General features: G+C 37.4%; 1 protein-coding gene across 1 annotated transcript in view; it reads left to right on the top strand.

Annotated features, from left to right (window-relative positions):
* Nucleotides 1-20,771, top strand: part of ift172 (intraflagellar transport 172) — a 50,937-nt gene extending 30,166 nt beyond the window's left edge. Inside the window, 22 exon segments of the mRNA XM_042504048.1 lie at nucleotides 320-417; nucleotides 790-925; nucleotides 3,933-4,049; nucleotides 5,191-5,333; nucleotides 5,699-5,792; nucleotides 6,882-6,946; nucleotides 7,217-7,397; nucleotides 7,601-7,710; nucleotides 9,633-9,762; nucleotides 11,011-11,109; nucleotides 11,292-11,401; nucleotides 11,503-11,566; nucleotides 12,082-12,168; nucleotides 13,612-13,728; nucleotides 14,674-14,784; nucleotides 14,951-15,070; nucleotides 15,521-15,616; nucleotides 15,825-15,884; nucleotides 16,301-16,399; nucleotides 17,247-17,400; nucleotides 18,345-18,436; nucleotides 19,238-20,771. Of these exon segments, the coding sequence (XP_042359982.1) occupies nucleotides 320-417; nucleotides 790-925; nucleotides 3,933-4,049; nucleotides 5,191-5,333; nucleotides 5,699-5,792; nucleotides 6,882-6,946; nucleotides 7,217-7,397; nucleotides 7,601-7,710; nucleotides 9,633-9,762; nucleotides 11,011-11,109; nucleotides 11,292-11,401; nucleotides 11,503-11,566; nucleotides 12,082-12,168; nucleotides 13,612-13,728; nucleotides 14,674-14,784; nucleotides 14,951-15,070; nucleotides 15,521-15,616; nucleotides 15,825-15,884; nucleotides 16,301-16,399; nucleotides 17,247-17,400; nucleotides 18,345-18,436; nucleotides 19,238-19,327 (2,373 nt within the window). The 3' untranslated portion in view covers nucleotides 19,328-20,771.
* The last annotated feature ends 898 nt before the right edge of the window (nucleotides 20,772-21,669 follow it).

The following is a 21,669-nucleotide window of genomic DNA, read 5'->3' as shown; positions in this document are numbered from 1 at the left end:
GCAAATGCAAGACTTTTTAAGGACCCCAGTATGTAGAAATCTTCAAATACATAGGCAAAAATAACATATTTGTACTGCATGCAAAAAAAAACTGCATGTTCATTGGATGAGATGAATATAGAGCGGGCACGTCTGTAAAGGGGAGACTTGTGGGTGGACTAGTTTTAGTCAAAATTGTAGTTTTTTTATTTATTAGGTGGATAACAGTGAGTTGATATTTTTTTAGAAGGGCACTTCTGCCCCTGATATTGGTATAGCTATGACACTGAGAAATGAAAAGAAGCCATTGCCTTTTTTTTCTTTTTCATTTTGTTTGCAGTTGGCAGTGGAGTGTATGACAGAGGAGGAGGTTATGGCTCTGTACATCAGCAGAGCTCAGGAACTGGAGAGAGATGAAAAATTCAAGGAGGCTGAGAGGTAAATGGAGATTTATTTATAGTAATTTGTCACATCATCAACTGCTGGAAGCAAGACAATTGAGTGAGGCGAAGTAACACAACTATGTCTGAAGTAATTACAGCGAGAAAAGATAATCAAAACTGCATTTAACTGTCAGGAGATGGAAATTTCAGAACCTGTTTTGACTTTGCTGTCTGACTTCATTAATATGTCTGTTAATTTATTATATCTGTATGAAGTATTTTGATATGCACACATAAAAAACACTCAGCACTCTCTGTGTGTGTGTGTGTGTGTGTGTGTGTGTGTGTGTGTGTGTGTGTGTGTGTGTGTGTGTGTGTGTGTGTGTGTGTGTGTGTGTGTTGTGTGTGTGTGTGTGTGTGTGTGTAGACTGTTTGCCACCGTGAAGCAATCTGACCTTGCCATAACCATGTACAAGAAGAACCGGATGTTTGATGATGTTATTCGCCTGGTGGCCAAACATCACCCCGACTTGCTGACAGAGACCCACCTGCACCTCGCCAAGGTACAGCACACTGATCAACACTACAGCAGGAACTGGCAGATAATGGAGTTTCAACGCAATTCTTGACAGCAACAACTGATGCTAAAATCCCCCAAATTCAAGACAATCATTATTTTGATTTGCCCCCCTGAGTCTATTGGTAAAAAATGACTGGGAGCAGTTAGCTTAATGTTTTTCACCACCGTCTGAAAAATATGATGAATTTAGCGTTGTGGACTTACAGCGGCCTGTGCAGCTGTGTAGAAGTTACCCTAGCTTGTAGCCATCTTTGTGTCTATCACTTCTTTACATTCATACTGCTTTGTGGCTAAATAGCTATGAAGGAAGTTGATCTCCTTATTCTTAATCCTGGCCGCAAGGTTTTGATTGGTTAACTGGCTTTAACAGATTTGCACAAAAATTAGGCGATATCTTCGAAATGTCGATAAAACACAATTGCAAGATGACTGCATTTCCACTGAGCGATGTTATGCGACTTCTCCTCTCGGGATAACATTTCAAGAAGCATGGTGATGGATGTTCAAAACATCAGCAGCTTTATTTTCTATTGCAGCCGGCGTACTAGCCGTCATCAGTGCCTTAGAAATGCACTGGCCGTCATTATTTCCAATCGAAGGTGACGTAGGCGTGTTATGGGAGAAATAATAGAAAGGCAAGCTCCTGATACGTGGGAGCGGCCTCGGATGAGGGATTTCTGGGAGGTGATAATCCACGATTTCATGGAGTTATGCGATGCAGTAACTCTTCCTGTAGTGCCTGCTGCCTCATGCCCAAGAGAGCCAGTTCCTCAGGTCGATAGCGATAGCATCATGTGACCAATGAAAGCAAAAAAAGTGTTTCTGTTGCAGTTTTTCAAAATAAGGCTTTTTCAAATCGCCTGAAATACCACCTCACAATACCATCAAACCTTTTTTTGTGATAAATTGGAGTTTTTTTAAATTGACGTGTTTCCATCAATCATATTTTGTATTTGCAGCTTCAATTTGTGCAATTTGAGGGTTAATGGAAACTCGCCAGAAGAGTTCATCGACAAAACATCAACATGAGCAAATTTTTGTAGCTCTCATAAGATTAATTGAAAAGTGGCAGAAGGACTGTGTGTGATGTTTTTTTTCTTCTATGGTGTCATTACTGCACAGCTCAGCATCCTCATCAACAATATTCAGACAACAATAGATGAAGTTTCCCATTTGAAAAAGGTCCTAGTTCTGGCAACCTTACAACTTAATCAAGATTTTTTTTATATTACCATTCTCTATTTCTTATGTAACGATAGACAAATGAGTGCGTCCACAGTTTTGTGGTTTTCCAATTATCTTGTGAGAATTGTCCAGCAGTGCTTCAACCTTTAATAGTAATTATGAATGTCCCTAACTAAGAATTTTGCCCTGGATTCTGAAGTTTTGAAGTCTGTGAATCAAGAATTGTTTAAGAATTGTTTGTTAAAAGTACCAAAGGCAGCTCACTGTGCAGAATGGCAAAATCTTATATTATGGGATTATATCTATTAATGTATTTATGTGTAACCATATTTATTTTGTAGCTCGTAAAGATGAAGCAGTTTTTGACTACTTTATATATGTATGTATGGAAGCCCTGAAAGGCAAGTTAAAAAAAAAAAACAACCAGTGATCCATTTTTTAGGTCTGATCTAAGTCATTTGCTCTCCTGTGTGGGGCTGTACCCAAATCAGAATTATGTCAGTCAAATCAGATTTGGCTGTTAAAAATGCAAATATTCCAAAATTTGTGTTTGTTTTTTTTGTTTTGTCTTTTATATAAAGTTTTCAGATTTGAACAGGCTCAGCTGGATGTTCAGTGTGACAGTGGTATTCATGTGATATAGTAAACAAACTAACGGCTAACAACAGATTGCAATTGCGCAACATTTTTTGCATTAAGCAAAAGCCAGCGACTGTGTCATATTAAGATGCCATGAGCTGTAAATTCACCACTTCTCTGGAGAAAAGAGAAGGTAATGCTATCTCAGAGTCTCACAGTGCAGAGTGTCTCTTCCTCTGTGTTACTGCATTGCGTCTGCTGCAGCTTTTACCAAAGAGTAATGTGACAGTCAAGAGCACTCACTCCGCAGCAAAGTTTGGAGACCAAAACGTCCCCAGAAATACACTGCACAACACAGTGACTAGTGTAAAAAAGTTTTAAAAAATCTCAGTAGATTGATGATTCAAATCTCTGACTTGTTGGGGGAAGCCTTAGTCCTGTGTTTATAACTTAAGAATATGTGAAAATCCTTTTTTTCAGGGTAGTCTTTCTAATAAAAGTTTTGGCAGGATAATTTTTTTTTCATTGAGATAGTGGATCACTATTATTTTTTTTTTTTTTTCCGTACATACGTCTATTGTAATAATACCGCCATTTTTTGATCACCATTTTTTGTTGACTGTATTTTTTGTATTAATCTCAATCTTTAAAGTAAATATATACTATAGCGGTCGGTTAAATGTCATGGAGTAGAAAGTACAACATTGGCAGTATTGGTATAATGTAGCATAAAATGGTACCTTAGGTGATGTCATTGGTGTGTGCACAGTGAGAGGTGTTTGACTTCGACCACATACACTGCGATGACACAGAGCTGGTGGAAAATCTCCCTTTAAGTACAGTACTTGAGTAAATGTACTTAGTTACATTCCAGCACTGACCTTTAAGTTGTGTCTAGATACAGGCGCTCTGAGACTTTAAGTCCCTATTAAGTTCCAGATAGTTTCAGCAAAGATTCACAAGAAATCCAACAGAGTTTCATCATCAAGAGGCTTTATTTGCTTTTGTCAGCAGTTTTCCTTTCTGCTGTGTCACACTCTGAGAAAAAGTACAGCTGAGGAGACCTGAATTGTATTCATCAGCATTATTATCACGATTACATCCATGTTTTTTAATCTCTTTTCTCGATTCGTCGATTGTCAGTGCTGGGTCATTGCTGTTTCGTGAGGCCTCCCTCTACCTGATGTATGTTTTGTTGATAGTAATGGTGTAAATGTTTCTTGTAGGAGTTGGAGGCTGAATCCAGGTTCTCTGAGGCAGAGTACCACTTCATGGAGGCTGAAGAGTGGAAAGCTGCAGTCCACATGTACAGAGCCAGCAATATGTGGGAGGATGCATACAGGGTACGTACGGACACATTTGTGCTGTTGGCTCGCTATCTCATCCTATCTCATCAGCTTACCTCATCTCATCTCATAACACACCGTATTACAGGTTTATTAAGGTTTATTAACCCTTTGAAACCTGGGGTGACATCAGTTTTCTAGTGTTGCTTTCACACACCTGTCTCAAGTACTTAAACCTTTGAAGCCTAAACAAAATGGTGCATTGTTTTCCAAAATATGGAGAAAGGACAGTTAGAAACTTGATAAGAAATGTTCCACAAATTGCAGTTAGTAGAAAATTAGAAATAAGTTGATGCAGAAAATTATTTTCAAAAAACTAAAGGAAAATGTCCAGGGGAAAAAAAGAAGAAAAAAGCTCGAGAAAAAATTATTTCTGATTATCATAGTTACATATTTGAAATAAGGTTATGGAATTATTATAATAATTTAAGCACTTTCCCTAGGCCATTTTCTTTCATTCAAAACATTCTTTCTTTCAAAACATTAATTTTGTTTATTTAATAATAATAATAATAGTAATAATGATAATTATGATAATAATCATAGTAATGATAATAAACATTTCTATTTTTCAGTTAATTTTCTTTTATTTTTTACTAATTTCTTGTTATTTTTTGGGTAATATCTTCTTTTGTTGCTTACTGCCTTTTTTCCATGTTTTTCAAAGAAATCAAGCCAATTTTCTGCCGTTTCAAAGGGTTAATTTATTTATTAATAACTTGCAATTCCTCCTTTTGGCACCCATGATGGAAGTGGAAGCTGCTAAATAAACATATAATGAGTGACAATATAGTAAAAAACAGTTGTATTTATATAAAATGTCCTTACAGGAGACAGAATTCCTGGCAAATACTGTTAATTAACAAACACTTGATATTGTTCTTATAGCTGTATATAACTACATTATAGTGTACTGGAAAAATTTAGGGTTTACTGAGAGGTTGGGCTTCATGGGTGCAGCATTATTACAAGTGTGTGTTCTCTGTCGACAGTGTTTATTGCTTCTGTTGGTTTGGGAGCACAGTGCAACTTAATAGCTTCTATCAAATGTTTTTTCTGTGGGATGATGTGTAGTAGGAGTGTTAGGGAGCCACAGGACTCCTATATTTACACATATACTTGTACATGCATGTTTCAGGTGGCTAAGAGCCACGGAGGTGCTGGTGCCCAGAAGCAGGTGGCCTACCTGTGGGCTCGGAGCCTGGGAGGAGAGGCGGCCGTCAAGCTGCTCAACAAGTTCGGCCTCTTGGAACATGCCATCGAGTTTGCTTCAAATAACTTGTGAGCTGCACCACAAAACTTACACGGACAACAAACACCTATTTGAGTCATTTTAATTACTCACATCGTCAGTCAAACAATGATTTTAGAGTTTTTTATCAGTTCTACTGGACTCAATAATGATTTTCATTTTCAGGTCATAGTCCCTAAAAGTATGAACTACTGTTAAGTATGTGGGAAAAATACTGTTTATCAAGTGTGTATTGTAGCTGATAGCTGCAGCAGAATGTGTTCCCTTAGCGTATCCGCCTGCTGGTTTTAATAAGCTCATGCTAAGTGTTTTTCCAAATGACTTTTTTTATCCCACAGACAGTTATTGTATTGTTAAACTTGATTTGTTTTTTTACTCTTTATTTACTCCCCAGCTCCTTTGACTTTGCCTTTGAATTGGCTCGTCTTTCGTGTAAGGAAAAGATTCCTGATATCCACCTAAAACACGCCATGTACCTGGAAGACGAGGTAAATCTGTCACAGTCCTGCTGCTTACAGTAACATACCTGCTGTCCATACTGTACCTCCGTATGATAACCCACTGTGTGTTTATTTAAATCTCACCTCAACACACCACGTCATCTTCAAAAACACAGAATCTCTTTGTGTTTGAGTGTAGGTGTGTTATTCCTTCATTTTATTAATGTGATGCTGAATAGTTTGATGACTAAAAATGCATCCTGTTTTGATTGTTATATTTCTTTTAGTAAAATCTGAATTACAGAGGGCTAACATGTGTAAGACAAATGTAGCTGTGGAACTACAGTGTTTTTCCTTTGAAATAGAAGTACAAGTACACAGTAAGTCATACACTGTTGAAATGCATGTTTTTTCAACTTTTTCCTCATTATTTTGGGGAATAATGAGTAAGAATAGCAACATGATTTAATTTAGATTTTTCATTTTCAACAAAGTTAGTAACAGCTCAGCATACCTCTGTTGTCATAAATTCTTTAAATCTGATCATTTGCTGATAATCATTGTTTACTGAATTTCTGCACATGCTCCCTGTCATTAAGTATGGTTAAGACCAGTGGTTTCCAAAGCAGATTATATAAAAACTGCATCATTTTCCTGACATACTCTGAGGATTTTTTTCATATGACTCTTTGCCTAAATAGTGGTTAATGTTTTTTTTTTATGTTTTGAATATTTTTTTCTTTCAATCGTCCATAATTTACATGCTTATTTTTTTTAAATATTCTGTGGTTTCTTCTCTGGATGCTCATTCATTGTTCTATTAGCTATTTGGTGGTTTTAACTGCATCCGACTTTAATGCAAAACAAGGCTGTTTAGCAGAAAGAAAAGGCTCTGTTAATAAAGCGTGTGTTCAGGTCTTCATCGTACCTCGTATCCTGTGAGATATTTTTAACATTTTTTTAAGTTTTTAAGTTTATGTTAACCTGTCCCCTGGTTAAAGCTTCATATATGCGCCGTTGATTACCGCCAATGCTCCGGAAGCCAATAAATGTTATTCGGGACAGCCCTACTAGACTGCATGTCATGTACAATATGTTGTGTTTATCCTGATATCCTGTCACTGTTTCATCTTCCAGGGAAAGTTTCCTGAGGCTGAGGTTGAGTTCATCAAAGCAGGAAAACCCAAAGAAGCTGTGTGCATGTGAGTATATTTAGCTCAGTGTTACTGTCAGCTCATCAGCAGTTTTTCGCATTAGGAGGAGATTTATGTCTACGTGCAGATCAGAAGTGGAACATTACTTAGTACATTTACCACGTAATTAAAGTACAAAAGTTAAGGTACATTTTAGAAGGAAATACCAAACTTTTCATGTTCCATTTCCACACTTTTTTTAACTGCTTCTGAAAACTTCTGGGTATTTTTATATTGTTTTATGAGCATGTGTGTGTGTGTGTGTGTGAACTGCTCTAGGTATGTCCACAACAAGGACTGGGCCAGTGCGCAGCGGGTGGCTGAGGGCCACGATCCAGAGAGTGTGTCTGAGATCCTGGTCGGCCAAGCCAACTTCTGCTTTGAACAGAAAGATTTCCAGAAGGCTGAAGCCTTCCTGCTACGAGCCCAGAGACCTGAACTCGCTGTTCAATATTACAAGGTAACTATAAGAGCCAAAGTGGCTTCAGAATAAAACAAGAAAAAAAGTTACAAAACTTTCAAAGCAGAAATGATTTCTTAACTTTACAGAGGAGATTTGTCTAAAATTGCTGATTGAACAGTGCATGTTTAATCAAACTCATAGACTTTAACTGTCTGCCTGATGGTCAGTTCTTTAATGTATTCTAAATTTGTATTTATCAGGGTGCAGACATGTGGAGTGATGCCATGCGTATCTGTAAAGAGTATCTCCCCAACAAGCTATCCATGCTTCAAGAGGAGTATGAGAGGGAGACCTCCAAAAAGGGGATCAGGTAAACAAGTATTTTACTGCTGAAAATATGTTTTTTTAATAAAACTAGGCTTCCTATGCTGTAAAGAGAAATGGAAGTTGGTGCTACATGACCAGAGAAAACAAAGAAAAAGGGCTTTAATATTAACTTTTGCTTAAGAGACAGATAACCTACAATGATCAGAATGGACTGCGCCAGTCTGGACCAATAAACACTGTCACTGGTGGGTGACATAATGGAAGCTTGTCCATTTAAAAACAGAAACAATATGGCGATCTCAAATTACACTCAACAGTGCACTAATATATGTTTCTGAAAAGATTTATAGTGAAAAGCAGAATTTTGGTTTATATTTGATTGGCTTTGCTTAGTTTTTCCATTTTATCCAAGTATTTTCAGCCTCTACGGTGCCAACTTCCTGTTCACAAACTCTGGCATTACAGCTCAGCAGTGCCTAACAGAATCTTGGTTTATATTGGATTAGCACTGCCTGGTTTGCCCTTTGATTGGCATGATCCGTGTTTGAGAGAAAGAGAGAGGCAGGTCTCTCTATTGATCCGCTGTGTGTGCTAAAATATGCTTATAAAGACTTTTAGGTGATAACTGAGATATACAGTTACAGAATCGTAGTTTAAATTTGATCATCACTGATAAGTTTTACAGTTAGATACAGGGAGTTTGGTCTGAGTTTAAGAGAAAAGGGTCTGTTCTCTCTCTTGATCCGCTTTTATACTCTGTGTTTGTGGTGGCGGGCATACAAGTATGCCAAGGTCTGTAGTTCAAGCGATGGAACCGTTGAAAATCTGCCAGATGATGCTATTTGAGCTTTCAGGGAAGTTTACCACAGTACTTTTACACATACTACCTATATTGCTATGATACAAAGCTGATTGAAGTATCCCTTTAAGACAAAAAAAACCCAAATCAACAGGCCTCTTTTTTTGTATTGGTCATTTTCTTCATTGTATTCAAGAGAGCCTTAAAATTGTGTTTTAATTGATCTTTTCTTTTTTTCATTCCCATGTAACTCAGTGGTTAGTTACAACAGTGGCAACAGCGTGTCGAAAGCCTCGTTAACTTGACTCATAATTAGAGATCAGAGATTTGGTATATGTGGAGCATCATTTTAAGAAATTGTATTAGATTTTGTTGACCTGTTATGTTGTTAAAAAATCCCTTTAAAGCCAGCGGGAAACCACTATGAACATTTCACAGGCTCTCCCCATTCACCCACCAGTATAATCTATGCACAAAGAGTCAGTTTGATGCTTTATTAAAACACAGCTCATGTATTATCCCAAATTGAAAGTACCAACAAGAAATAGCTCGTTAGCGGGCAGACTGGCAGCACGCAGCTCTTATCCTCCTCCCACCGCTTCTCCCTCTTTAATGACTTGTGGGAGAAAACATCAAAAGTTACCAATGGAGACGAGTGAGGAAGTGAGGGTTAAACACTGAATTATTCCTGCAGAGTTTACAGCTCAGACTCCAGATAAGTCCACACGTTCCTGTTTCTTATAGGCATCTGCAGACCAGCACCACCATAATAGATGCACGCAACTTTAATCTTAGAGGAAAGTGAGGCGATGAAAAAGACAAAGATGAAAACCCCGAAAGAAGGGGAGAAATAAATAGCATTGGTGATTAAAGACGTGTACATGAAACTAATTCTGCCCCTTAAATTGTTTGCACATAGTAATATCTCTTCTTTATCATCTTAAATTTTCTTCATGTTTCTTAATTTCTTGCAAGTTGCACTCTTCAAGCTTGGATTTACAAGACTGTGTTTCACTTTACGCCGATATGAATGAAATTTAAATTAAAACAAGATAACATTTTGTTGCTTACTGGCCAAGATATCCAGAAGTCTGTCAATGAGCCTCAAATGAAATGCATTTGTTTGTGTTTTATATGTGACTCTGTGTGTTTGTTTGGTGTTTCAGGGGAGTGGAGGGCCTGCTGGAACAGGCCAGAGAGTGGGAGCAGTCGGGTGAACACTCCCGGGCCGTGGAGTGTTACCTGAAGGTGAAAGACGACTCCAATACTGCCCTGATGGAAAAGTGCTGGATGAAGGTAAAAGACAGATTTACAAGGTCCAGTGAGCACATATGCAGTTCATTTTATTACTTAATAGGGATGAGTATGAATCTCAACCTCGGGGCTGTCTCTGGAGATGCTGCTCGATCTCCTCCCAGTGAGGTGGTCTGTGGCGAGGTGGAGTGAGGTGGAGGACACACTGTGATTCAAGGCTCTAGATAATGTGAGCTACATGAACGTGAACTCAAAGCTGCAGCTGTGGGCTTCTGGCTGCGGTTAGCAGAAGGCTAAATTATTAGCAACATTTTCTTTCCATGTCTAAAACACTATGTTGATATATATTCATAGTCATATTTGGTTTCTTTGCTCATTTCAGACTTTTTCTTATAAAAAGAAAAGTTAGAACTGGAGAAATTTTGTCATTTTTGTTTGATTACTGCAATGAGTTTTGAGAATTATATAATCAGTTTGTAAGTAAGTTGTTTAATCAGACAAAAAAATGATAAACAAAAAAAGAAAATTGATTTAAATGTGTGGGTTTTGACCTGCTAATTGGACAAAGTAAATATTTTAAATCTTTAATTATTTTTAAAAAAAAATATAAAAGCTGGATCTGGAGAGTTTCACTTTTCTTCTTTTCACTTCTTTTTAATAAAACAACTTAAACTGATTATTTTATCTAATTTTAAAATTAGTTTCACTTGTTTGATCAGCCAACAATTTGAACACTTTCCTTCAGTTCCAGCTTTTCTTGTTTTTTTTCTTTTTTCTTTTTTCTTTTACATGGTTCAGTTTTTCTACTGCTGATTGGACAAAACAGGAGATTTAAAAGTGTCAGATTCTGGTCACAATTTCAGATAAGACGGTCTTTAAAAGAGCAGTTCACTTCAAAATGAAAGTTGTTGTCACCTACTGACACAAATGTACATTTAATTGATAAATAAAAAAAGATAATTGAGAAATTAATCGTCACTGAAAATAACAACTCTATTAAATAAATTACAAGAATGGCTTTTTGTAATGTAAAAAAAATGTTGCCATGGTACTGTAAAAACCTTTCTTTCTAAAATGTGTACTGTAAAAATGTATACTTTTATCACTAACTGCCTAAAGAATCAGAGTAAGAAAGGGTTTGTTTGTGGTAGCTGTGCGACACATTCACAATTCTCTCGACATTTTATAACCCATTATGATATGGGATCAAATTAATAATTTTAATTTGTTGTGTCTCTGGAAATGACAGTTTTCAGAAACTTTTAATCTTCATACCGTGTGTGTTTCCAGGCAGCAGAATTGTCCATCAAGTTCCTCAGTGGAGATCGAGCGGTTGAGGTGATCCAGGTGGTCGGACCACGACTTGCACAGCTGAGGAAGTATAGCGCTGTGAGTGAACACACACACACACACACACACACACACACACACACACTATAAAAGTTGACCTTGTTTGAACCTTTTAAATAAAAAGAACTTGAATGCATCGCTACAAACATGGTTTTATGCAACAGTTTCAGCAATTTTCCCATCTTTTCTCCTGTTGTGTTGTTTGTGCTCTCTTGTTGAAGGCTGCTGATCTCTACCTTAATATGAACCTTATCAAAGAGGCGATCGATGTCTTTATCGAGGGCGAAGAGTGGAATAAAGCCAAGAGAGTCGCCAAGGAGATGGAGCCGAGGTTTAAAGACACAGACACGTTCACACATACAGTGCATTATATTTAGGGCTGAGGATGGTAAATTTATTTGCTGTATCTTATCACTCCGATGTCTTTGGCAGGTATGAGGACTATGTGGACCAAAAATACAAAGAGCACCTTAAGAACCAAGGCAAAGTTGACTCTGTACGTACATTTACACACTGTTACACACTGGATTTAACATGATTTAATGAAATATAGTGATATTATCAATCTAATGCTGTAAGTTTGGGCCTGATTGGGGAAAAAAAGCCACCATCAGCAAAATATTAGACATCCTTTAATCACTCAAACTGATGTGGCCTGGAAGAATCAGTGGAAGTAAATCATCATATTGCAGAGGAAATTAATCAATCTATGAATGAAAGAAAAAAAAAATCACTCATTTCATCCCTGTTGTAAAATCGGTCCAAGGTTGCCACAGAAAAAGAAGTTCCTTGTGTACTTTTTACTGAGATTTACAGGGTGTCTGGTTGTTAAAATCCCCACAAAGCATTTCATTACGATTCGAAGGTTTTTGAAGCTGCCATTTAGTAAAAGTTGCAAAGTTACAGTTCACTTTGAACAAAGAACAAGAGAGGAAATATTGCTTTGACGAGTTTCAGGTTGTCGTTTGTGAACCAAAAAAGCTGGGTTTTTTTACTGTGTGTGTTTTGTAGCTGGTGGGTGTGGATGTCATGGCAGCGCTGGACATGTATGCAGAAAGAGGCCAGTGGGAGAAATGTCTGGATACAGCATCTAAACAGGTACTGAACACACAACACAATCAACCATCCTCTGCTGTTTATTTTATAAAAGGTATAACCTGTTAAACGTGAAGTTTAGAATACGGACAAGACGTTTAGTTAAAATAAATAAGTATTGCTTACTAAAACCTCCCATTAATAGTGAAGTAAAATCAAGTAGCAACCTCCGAGGCTGAAAAATGAATCCAACACTCAAGTGCCAAAAACTGCACTCAAATAAACACTTGAGGCTGACTCATAGATCAACCTTATCCCCGTAGACACCTTCTGTATGTTAGAATGCCCAACTTTACAGCTGAAATAAACATGTTTATAGCCTGGTACAAAAAAAAAACAACGCTCATGACAATTGTATGGGGATGAATTTTTATGTAACTCACCTGTTATATATAATTAAGGTGCCATTAGTTGTGTGGCTACCACAGCAATAATGTCGGTTAGGTAACTATCGTGTGACCCCAGATTCATAGATGTAGCTACCGTGTATTTTCAGTTCATGAAAGTTAATTGTAACGTTTTAGTTGCCTAATAAGAGTCTTGTTCAGCATTTAGCTTTAGTAAAAGACACTCTAATGAGTCAGATGTTCAGTCATTCTGGTGAGTACATTTGGTTTCAATGGTTTTACACCTGTTTTTGCCAGCAAAAAATTAGCATTAGCTTTATCACAATTAACCATGGACTGTCTGTCAATGTACTAATGTACTGTACTAACCAACCTTGCACCTAGCATCAGGGTTAGCACCATTCTCTTGTTCAAATATGATCGCTTCTCATCACTTCTGGCTCCAGAAATTTAACAGTACAAATGCCAAATTTGAGGTTTCAAAATGGGAGTCCAGCATGTCCCCAGAAACAGCGTTAGACTTTGAGACTAATTTGACATAATTAAAATTACAACTTTTGGGGGTTCGTCACGTGATGCCATTGGGCCAAACATAGACTTTTCCCCAGAGACTTACATTGTGAAAGAGACGTCTTGTTCTACCATCGGGATTTGATCCATTACGTCCAATAACATTTGGAAAGTCTAGAAATGCCACAAGATTAAATAATTTTATAATCATTCAGGTTAGCGGAGGGCTAAACCACAAGTTAGCAAAAGTCTCTAGTGTGCTTGCTGTAGGGGCTCTATGATGCGAAAGATTTGGGTAATTTTACACCCAATAGGTGTAATTTTTTTGGCTTTTATGCACCACTGAGCAATATTCACAGGAATTAATGGGGCTCTGCCTCCAACGATTTATCCAGTTCTCTTTATACATCCATGAATTCCACAATCCAGTGGGTGATGTCACAGTAGCTACATCCATTATTTTTTGCAGTCTTTGAGTCTTTGAGTAAAACTGCATGTATGGAAAGTTTCCCTAAATAGAAAAAACATAAAACGATGTCAGCAGTAGATGTCAGTGTTCATAATCATCCCTGTTGTGTGTCTTTGTCAGAACTTTAAGATCCTCCATAAGTACGTCGCTCTCTACGCCACACACCTCATCAAGGAGGAAGACGCTACGAAGGCTCTGCAGCTCTACATACAGCACGGAGCGCCACCCAACCCTCAGGTAGTGTACACACAACTTTAACCCTTTGAAACCTGAACAAGTGCTTCCTTTCAAGAACATGAGAACAAGCAAATGAGTGACTTTACTAGAAATTACCCAAAATATTGGAAAGAAATTAGTTAAAATTATAAGGAAATTTCCTGAAAATCCCTCACAAAAGAAGATATATTTAAAGAACAAACAAACAAGGAAATGACCTGAAAATAAACCCTAAAAAATAGATGTCTTTTCTATTAAATAATTTTAAAAGCATAATTATTGTAATTATAGATACAGATTTTTTGAACTCTTCCTAGTTTTTTTCTGTTAATTTTTTAATACTTTTCTCTCTCTCTTCTTTTCAGGTCATTTTTCTTGTCTTTTACTAATTTTTTGCAACTTATCTGACATTTCTTGCCAAGTTGCTCATTGGCTTTTTTCCATGTTTTCAAAATAAAGCAAACCAACTGCTCAGAAGATTAAATGCTTATGAAAGACATGTGAATGCAACACAAGAAAACTGAGGTTGATCCAAGTTTCAAAGGGTTAACTCCTTATTACTTGGAAACTGCTTACACTCAGTTTCTTGCAAACACAAGCGCATATATGTCAACCAACTGTCCAAAATGCCATGAAAGATGTTAAGGTTTAAATAGTACGGAGTGTGGTATTACCTTTTTAGTTTAACTTAGACAACATTTATCTTTGCCTAAAGTTATTGATTCATCTCGTTATGTGAGGACCTGTTGATTGTAAAAAATAAAGCCAGCCATGAACCAGTCTTGTCTGGTGAAGTGGGGCAAGAAAAAACATTTGATTGTGTTTCTGGAAGCAAATCTTCTTTAACTTATTCATGGGAATCACATCCATACCAAGAAATGTTGGTCATCTCTTGTTTAACGGCCGGTTTTCATTATATTTGTTTAAAATATCCAACTAATTAATTACACCTTCTTTTACTCATAGAACTTCAACATCTACAAGCGCCTGTTCCTCGACCTGATTAATCTTCCAGACACCGACGGACCAGAGTCTTACAGGATGTGGGCCGACCTCCGCGACTTCCTGCTACAGCTGGTAAATCACAACAGCATCTAGTAATGTAGAGTGTAAATCAAAATGTGTTCACTCCTGCAATTCTTTAATACAGTTTAATGAAATTTTTTTGAAGATATTCCGCAACCATTGGACTAACTGTAAGTCCACTTTTTGTGATGCCTGTGTCGTGTGTGTGTGATGTCAGTGCGAGAACATGTCCAGGTCGGCCGAGGCGAACTCTCCGGCTCATGAAGACTTTGAGCAGATGTTGCTGATTGCTCACTACTACGCGACGCGATCAGCTGCAAAGGGAGCCGAGCAGCTGGTACACGAAACACAGAAACACTCACCTTATATCGACCTTTTAGCTGAATTTACTTGCCTATGTATTAGATAGGTGTCAGTTCAGTTTTTATTAAATTCTTTTCTTAAATTCTTATCTATTATCTCTGATCTTAAAAGTTGGCTTTCCTTCTTGTTTTTTGTATTTCTCTTTGGTTTGTTCTTTGTGTACATGGTCACATGCTGTGAGGAATAATGAATCTGACCACCAGGTTCAACATTGACTGGTACATTTTATAACAACAATGAGTCATAAAATCATTAACATAGTAAAAGAAATAACACCAGGCAATGCCTTTATGTTGTACTGTTCCAAAACAAACTCAAAACTCTCCACTTTATCCTCCACAGCCAGCAGTGACAGCTGAGAAGTTGGACTTTTTATTTCTAATTTTCAAATCAAACCATCTTTTCCTCTGCTGTGCATTTTCAGGTCAGTCTTGCAGCCAAGCTGTCGGTGTCTCTGCTGCGTCACACTGAGCTCGTTCCTACAGACAAGGCTTTCTACGAGGCTGGCCTGGCCTGCAGGGTGAGTCTGCCACTGAGAGGAAGATTCTTCTCAATGTTTAGATCAGATTTTTGGAGTCTATTTACATTAAATGATACATAATGCTCCTTTCAGTTCAGTTTTATTTTTGGTCATGGCCTCAAGATGTTCTTCCTACTGTGTTTTTTTACTTTCTGAAATTTTAATTATTATACTTGTACTTCTTTTGTTTTTCTTTTTTACCTGGTAGGACGTCGGCTGGGAGAACATGGCCTTTGTCTTCCTCAATCACTTCCTGGATCTGTGTGACGTGAGTAAACTATCACAACTCAACTGTAAGACAACGAGACTAGCTCAAAATGTAGTATTTGGTTGCACTGTGTTTTGTCAATGTGCAAAACTGTAGCCAAATACAGCAGTGGCAGTGGTAGTATCAGTGTGAATTAATGTATATTAAATGGGTTTTTTTTTCAATTTTCAGCAGTGGTCTCAGTAATCATTGTGTCAAAAAAATGATAGAAATTCAGAAGAACAAAACTTGCCAGTCATGATGTTTGATTTGAAAGAGAACTTAAATTGATGAAAATGACACTCGGTAAGTGAAAAAAAAATGGTGGAGATACAAACCCTAGCCACCCCAATAATACTGTATATCATATGAAGTAAAAGATCCAGTATTTTATGGTCAGTAAGAATAATTACTGATTGGATGATTTCTGTCTCCAGGCGATTGATGAGGGAACGCTGGATGGTCTAGACCACTCCGACTTTTTGGACACCGACATTCCCTATGAGGTTCCGGTTCCCACCAAACTCTGTGTCACTGTAAGACGTCAAACACACACCTAAACATCCCACCAGACACTATGTGGTCCTTCGGTGCAAAGACACGGTTGGCAGATTTAGTTCAATATACAGAAAATAGTTCCCATGAAACGGATCACAGTAAGGTCTGTAGTTTATTTTGAGTAACTGTGTCATGATTTATGAAAATAGACATTGCTGTTGAGTGTTTCAAATGTATCTTTTTCAGCACCAGAAGCCACTCACCGTAGTTATATGTTGGCGAGAATGCAGACGACTTTACAGCCGATATCTCCAACACTTGGCAACTCAACCTGAAGTCGTTCATTTAGCAAAAATGCAAACATTTTTTATTTTAGCTTCTTACATGGGGATTTGCAGCTTTTTTTTGCTTTTTTTTTACCATGGTAATTTACATATCATTGTCGTTGGGCACAAATCTCACATCTCCACATTTCACTTTTTCACTCTTTTTCTTTGTTATAAATGAATTCTATTGGTCGCTCTCTATGTCGATCAGTTGGTTTTACCATTTCCCAACCACTGAAATGAATATAACAAAGTTTGTGACTAAACCTCCTATCTCCATTGGATCCTTTTAAAAACACTGTTTTCTAATTCCTGAAAAACAGCAATTTTGGAGATAGGAGGTTTGTGCCCAACAGCAGCGATATCATCTGATATCTTTGTATTTTTGGACTCCTGGGTGGACAATTTTGGAAAAAAATTAGAAAACATTGAACAGATTAATTGAGTTACTCATTACAATGGTTTCGAAAACTCAATTCCTGATCGCATTTAAAAGAGTCATAGCTAACTGAATCATCTAAACATTGAATTTTGTTCCTCTGTTTTCTGTGTGTTACAGGACGCCCAGCGGGAGCAGATCCGTGATTGGGTGCTAATGGTGTCCATGAACAACCGGTTGGAGCAGGTTCTTCCACGTGATGAGAGAAACTCGTACGAAGCCTCACTTGTGGCTGTGAATACTGGCCTCCGCTCTCTGCCCTGTGTCCTCACGGGTAACACACACACACAATCACACACACAAAAACACAAGCACAGACATAGACTCATATTGAATTCAAAGAGTGAAAAGAGTTCAGATATAAAATGGGAAAGTTCATTTGCGAACACAGATAAAAGCCATTCTTAAAACAAACACCCCATTGGATTGATTTTCCCTTTGAGTGCACAATAAAAACATGATTTAGGAAAATGAGATGTCTTTTTAACAACAACCCAACGCAAGTTTGATTGGTATTCCTGGGATGGCAAACAAAACAAACATGATTTAGGAAAATATATAAAAACAGGGATCTGTTTTTGCAAACGAACCCTTCAAATATAAAGTTTTTTGTAAGAAAAATAACAAAACTAAATAAATAAATAAAAACATAGAAAATATATTAAACAAAAGGCTCCATTTACAAAAATACTGGTAAACTTCAAAACTTTTTCCTGGTTATCTTGCTAGAATTTTAATTGTTTTCCTGTTGATGAATATAGTCACACTCTGATTTGTCTGTTTAGTTATCTAGACTTCTTCTCTAAACAAGCATATCTCAAAACACTTTATTTTTACTATTTTTTTCTTTGCTGGATGTGCTTTTATTTTGAAAATCTTTATTGAAGTCTGTGTTCATAGGCGAGACAGTTTGTTTCATTTCGAATTTGAAATAGATATAAACTGATATGATATAAAATAAACCAAATAAATTTTACCAGCAGCAGCATATATCATCGTTCATTTATATATATATATACATATATATATATATATATATATATATATATCATATGCTTATATTGATTTATACCAGTTATATATGCTTGAATATATATATGTGCTGCTTGTGTTGACACCCAGTTTGCTGCTTGAATATAGGTGTGCGCACACACACACACACACACACACACACACACACACACACACAGAGTCACCATGCAGTGTTCCTGCCTCCAGGCTACCCTGTGCTGAGGGATAAGATCGAGTTCTCGTCCGTGGGGAAAGCCGCCAACAAGAAAGACTGGAACAAGTTCCTCGTGGCCATAAAGGTGAGAACAGACAGAGAACCCCATAAAATATATATAAGTATTTAGGTATATTTACTCAAATACTGTACTTGCAATAGGTACAAATTTGAGGTACTTACACTTCATTGCCTTTTCTTTTCACACCACTTTGTCTGTCTACACCACTTAATTTCAGAGGGAAGTTATCCTGTTTTTTACATGCTTTTGGGGAAAGAGAAAGAATCAATCGAAAATTATCAAATAACAAGGGGAGAAAAGAAATGTATGTTAATAATTATGTATTTAGAATTAGGCTCCAGGAAAAAAAGGCACTTTTTTCAGGGCATTTCCCTTTTTTGTTTCCCTCATTTTGGGTCATTTCTGGTGAAGTTGCTCATTACCTTCATGTTTTTGAAAAAAAAGCCCTTTTTGTTCAGTTTTTAAAGGTTAAACAAGAACAGCGGAATCCAAGATGTCTTATTGGTATCGTGTGCTTTTTCAGTATGGTTTAATGACAGAAGACCTTTGGTAACACTATTATACTCTCTCTCTCTCTCACACACACACACACACACACAGAGGAAGTTGTCTGACATCTCACTTACAAAAGCCAAACTCATTTCACTGAGTTTCATCATCTCTCTCAACATCAGTGATTTAATGTGACTCAGCAGTCAACTAATCGCAGCATCATTATCTTTGGTCTACACAAAACACACACACACACACACACACACACACGCCTACGCACACATACCTTTATGCCTTCAGCCTGCTGCAGTAACGGATTATGTTGAATCTGTTTCATGATTGGTTGTTGTTTATGTCCATCTTCCTCTGCAGACCACTCACAGTCCCGAGTGTCAGGACGTCCTCAAGTTCATCAGCCAGTGGTGTGGTGGCCTGCCGGCCTCTGGATTCTCCTTCCACTAACACACACACACGTGCGTTTGCTATTTTCCATTTTGTTCCACTCTTCCATCTATGGCTGCAAGATTTGAAACAGTTCATCCATTTATCCAGGCTCTTTTGCCTCTCTTCTTCTTCTTTCCCTTCTCCATTGCCCTGTCATTCCTGTACCCAAAAACTCTTTATTTTTTACTAGCCACCAAATTTATGTTTATTTATTCCACTTTTTATTTATATTTGCTGTAAACTTTCATGGTTGTAACAATACTATTTCAAAGCCCTCTCTGGACTTTCAGGCGTGTAATCCTGTGAAAAATTCCTTTTTTTCATTTTCAAGTAATTATTTTTTTCCTAAAAAGAGTCACATTTTAATCTGTTTTATTTAAATTAAAACTATTAGAATCAGCCTTACTGTAAACTCACATTTCGGACAATAAACCCACACAAAGTTGTTGAAATATTAGCCTGGACGTGACCTTAATCCCTCAGTACTTTCTGATCTAGAAAATCTGTTTTAGTTAATGAGCTCTCAGCCCGGAGCCCAGGGCTTCCTGCTGAAGATTTGAATCTTTAAAAACAGGTCACAAATAGCAGAATATGTATTTCACTGTGGCCAGAGACATTGTGTTTCCCAGTGGTCTGTCCGTTCTATTCTCGTGAACGCAACATCACAAGAATGCTTTGAGGGATTTTTTCAAATTTGGCACAAATGTTTGAGTGGACTAAAGGATGAACTGATTAGATTTCGTTGATCAAAGGTCACGGTCACTGTGACCTTGCATCAGTCACATTCGTGAGCATGGTACCTCAAGAACACCATGGGGGAATTTCTTCAAATTTGGCACAAACTTCCACTTTGAGCTGAGGATAAACTGATTGGAAATTGTCTGTCAAAGGTCAAGGTCAGTGTGACCTCGTCCATCGTGAGCATGGTATCTCAGGAACACCTTGAGAGAATTTCTTTAAATTTGGCACAAACATACACGCTGACTAAAGAATTAACTGTTTTGATTCTGGTGTTCGAAGCGCAAAGGTTCATTGTGACCTCACAAAACATATTTTTGGCCATAACTCAAAAATTTATATGAATTTCACACAGATGTCTAACAGGAAAAAGACTATGAAGTAATGGCATTTTATAGCCAGAATGTGAAAGATGCCCTCTTTTAAACTGTGCTGTTGTATTGATCTGATGGGGGGAAGATGACAGACATGAACGTAAACCGTAAGTGCAACTTGACTTGATTTGCTGAGGACAACCGCTAGTTGGTTATTCAAGTTGGTCACTGTAGTTTTTATCAAACGTTACTAAAACAAGCGGAAAAGAAGGTATTTGTTGGGGACTATTTTCAGTGGTGGATTAATCCACATTTTGTGCTCTAGTGAGTATTTGAGGCAGTGGGATGGTGTTTGTGGGACTAAGGCAAGAGTAAACTCCAGTGTGTGTGTGTGTGTGTGTGTGTGTGTGTGTGTGTGTGTGTGTGTGTGTGTGTGTGTGTGTGTGTGTGTGTGTGTGTGTGTGTGTATTCATGGTAATGAAGGAACATTTCACCCAGTGCATCAGTGTGGCGCATTGATGTGTTTGTTTTTTTTTAAATAGTTTTTGGACAACAATGGAGCGTTTTTTCTGCATCATCTATATGAGGATGACGGGAAACATGAACCTCCCACTAACTTCCTGTGCTTTCACTTTATTTTTGTCCTCTGGCTGGTCAGTTTATCCTGAGCCGTGGCCATGGAAACACATTCCTCCAATCTCATCTGACGTCTATGTTTTCTTCTCATCAGAAGACTTTCTCTCAGGGTGGCATCGCTGAAAAAATGCCAAAGGTTTCTGTCTGATTTTGACAAATTAGTCTCTACTCCAGCAGATGTTGTGATACATTAAAGGGGTGGACTGGTACTTTAGTGGCAGTTAGAGGGACTATTTCATATCTGAAATGAGCTGTGTTCTCTCTGTTTGTTTCAGAAGCCGGTATCTCTGGCAATGCCTTTGTCGTGTGTTTGATATATATTGTATTTTGTTTAATAAAGTAAAAAGAAAATAACGTTTTAATGCATTTTCCAAGTGCTGCTTATAATTGGTTTTTAATGCGCCGATTTTGTAGTCTTTATAAAGTAATTTTGAGTCTAATTCCTTTATGTGGAGACCAGTATGTGTCAAAAGGAAAAAGTAAATCATTACCTAAAATTTGTAATCTGTTCCTTAAATTACAAACTGTGTCCTGATATTGGGCTACTGATTTGTACATTTAGTCAATTTGTTTTCTGAAGGCCAATGAGCAAGTAGGCCACAACAAAAAGTCTGTGGGATTTTTCCATTGAATTTTAGTTACTACAAAAAATAAGCTCTGTGGCAAACAAAG

The sequence above is a fragment of the Plectropomus leopardus genome, chromosome 16, assembly GCF_008729295.1.
Source record: "Plectropomus leopardus isolate mb chromosome 16, YSFRI_Pleo_2.0, whole genome shotgun sequence".
Taxonomy (NCBI): Eukaryota; Metazoa; Chordata; class Actinopteri; order Perciformes; family Serranidae; genus Plectropomus; species Plectropomus leopardus.
The sequence above is the reverse complement of the archived record's forward strand: the minus strand, read 5'-3'. Positions and strand labels throughout refer to the sequence as shown.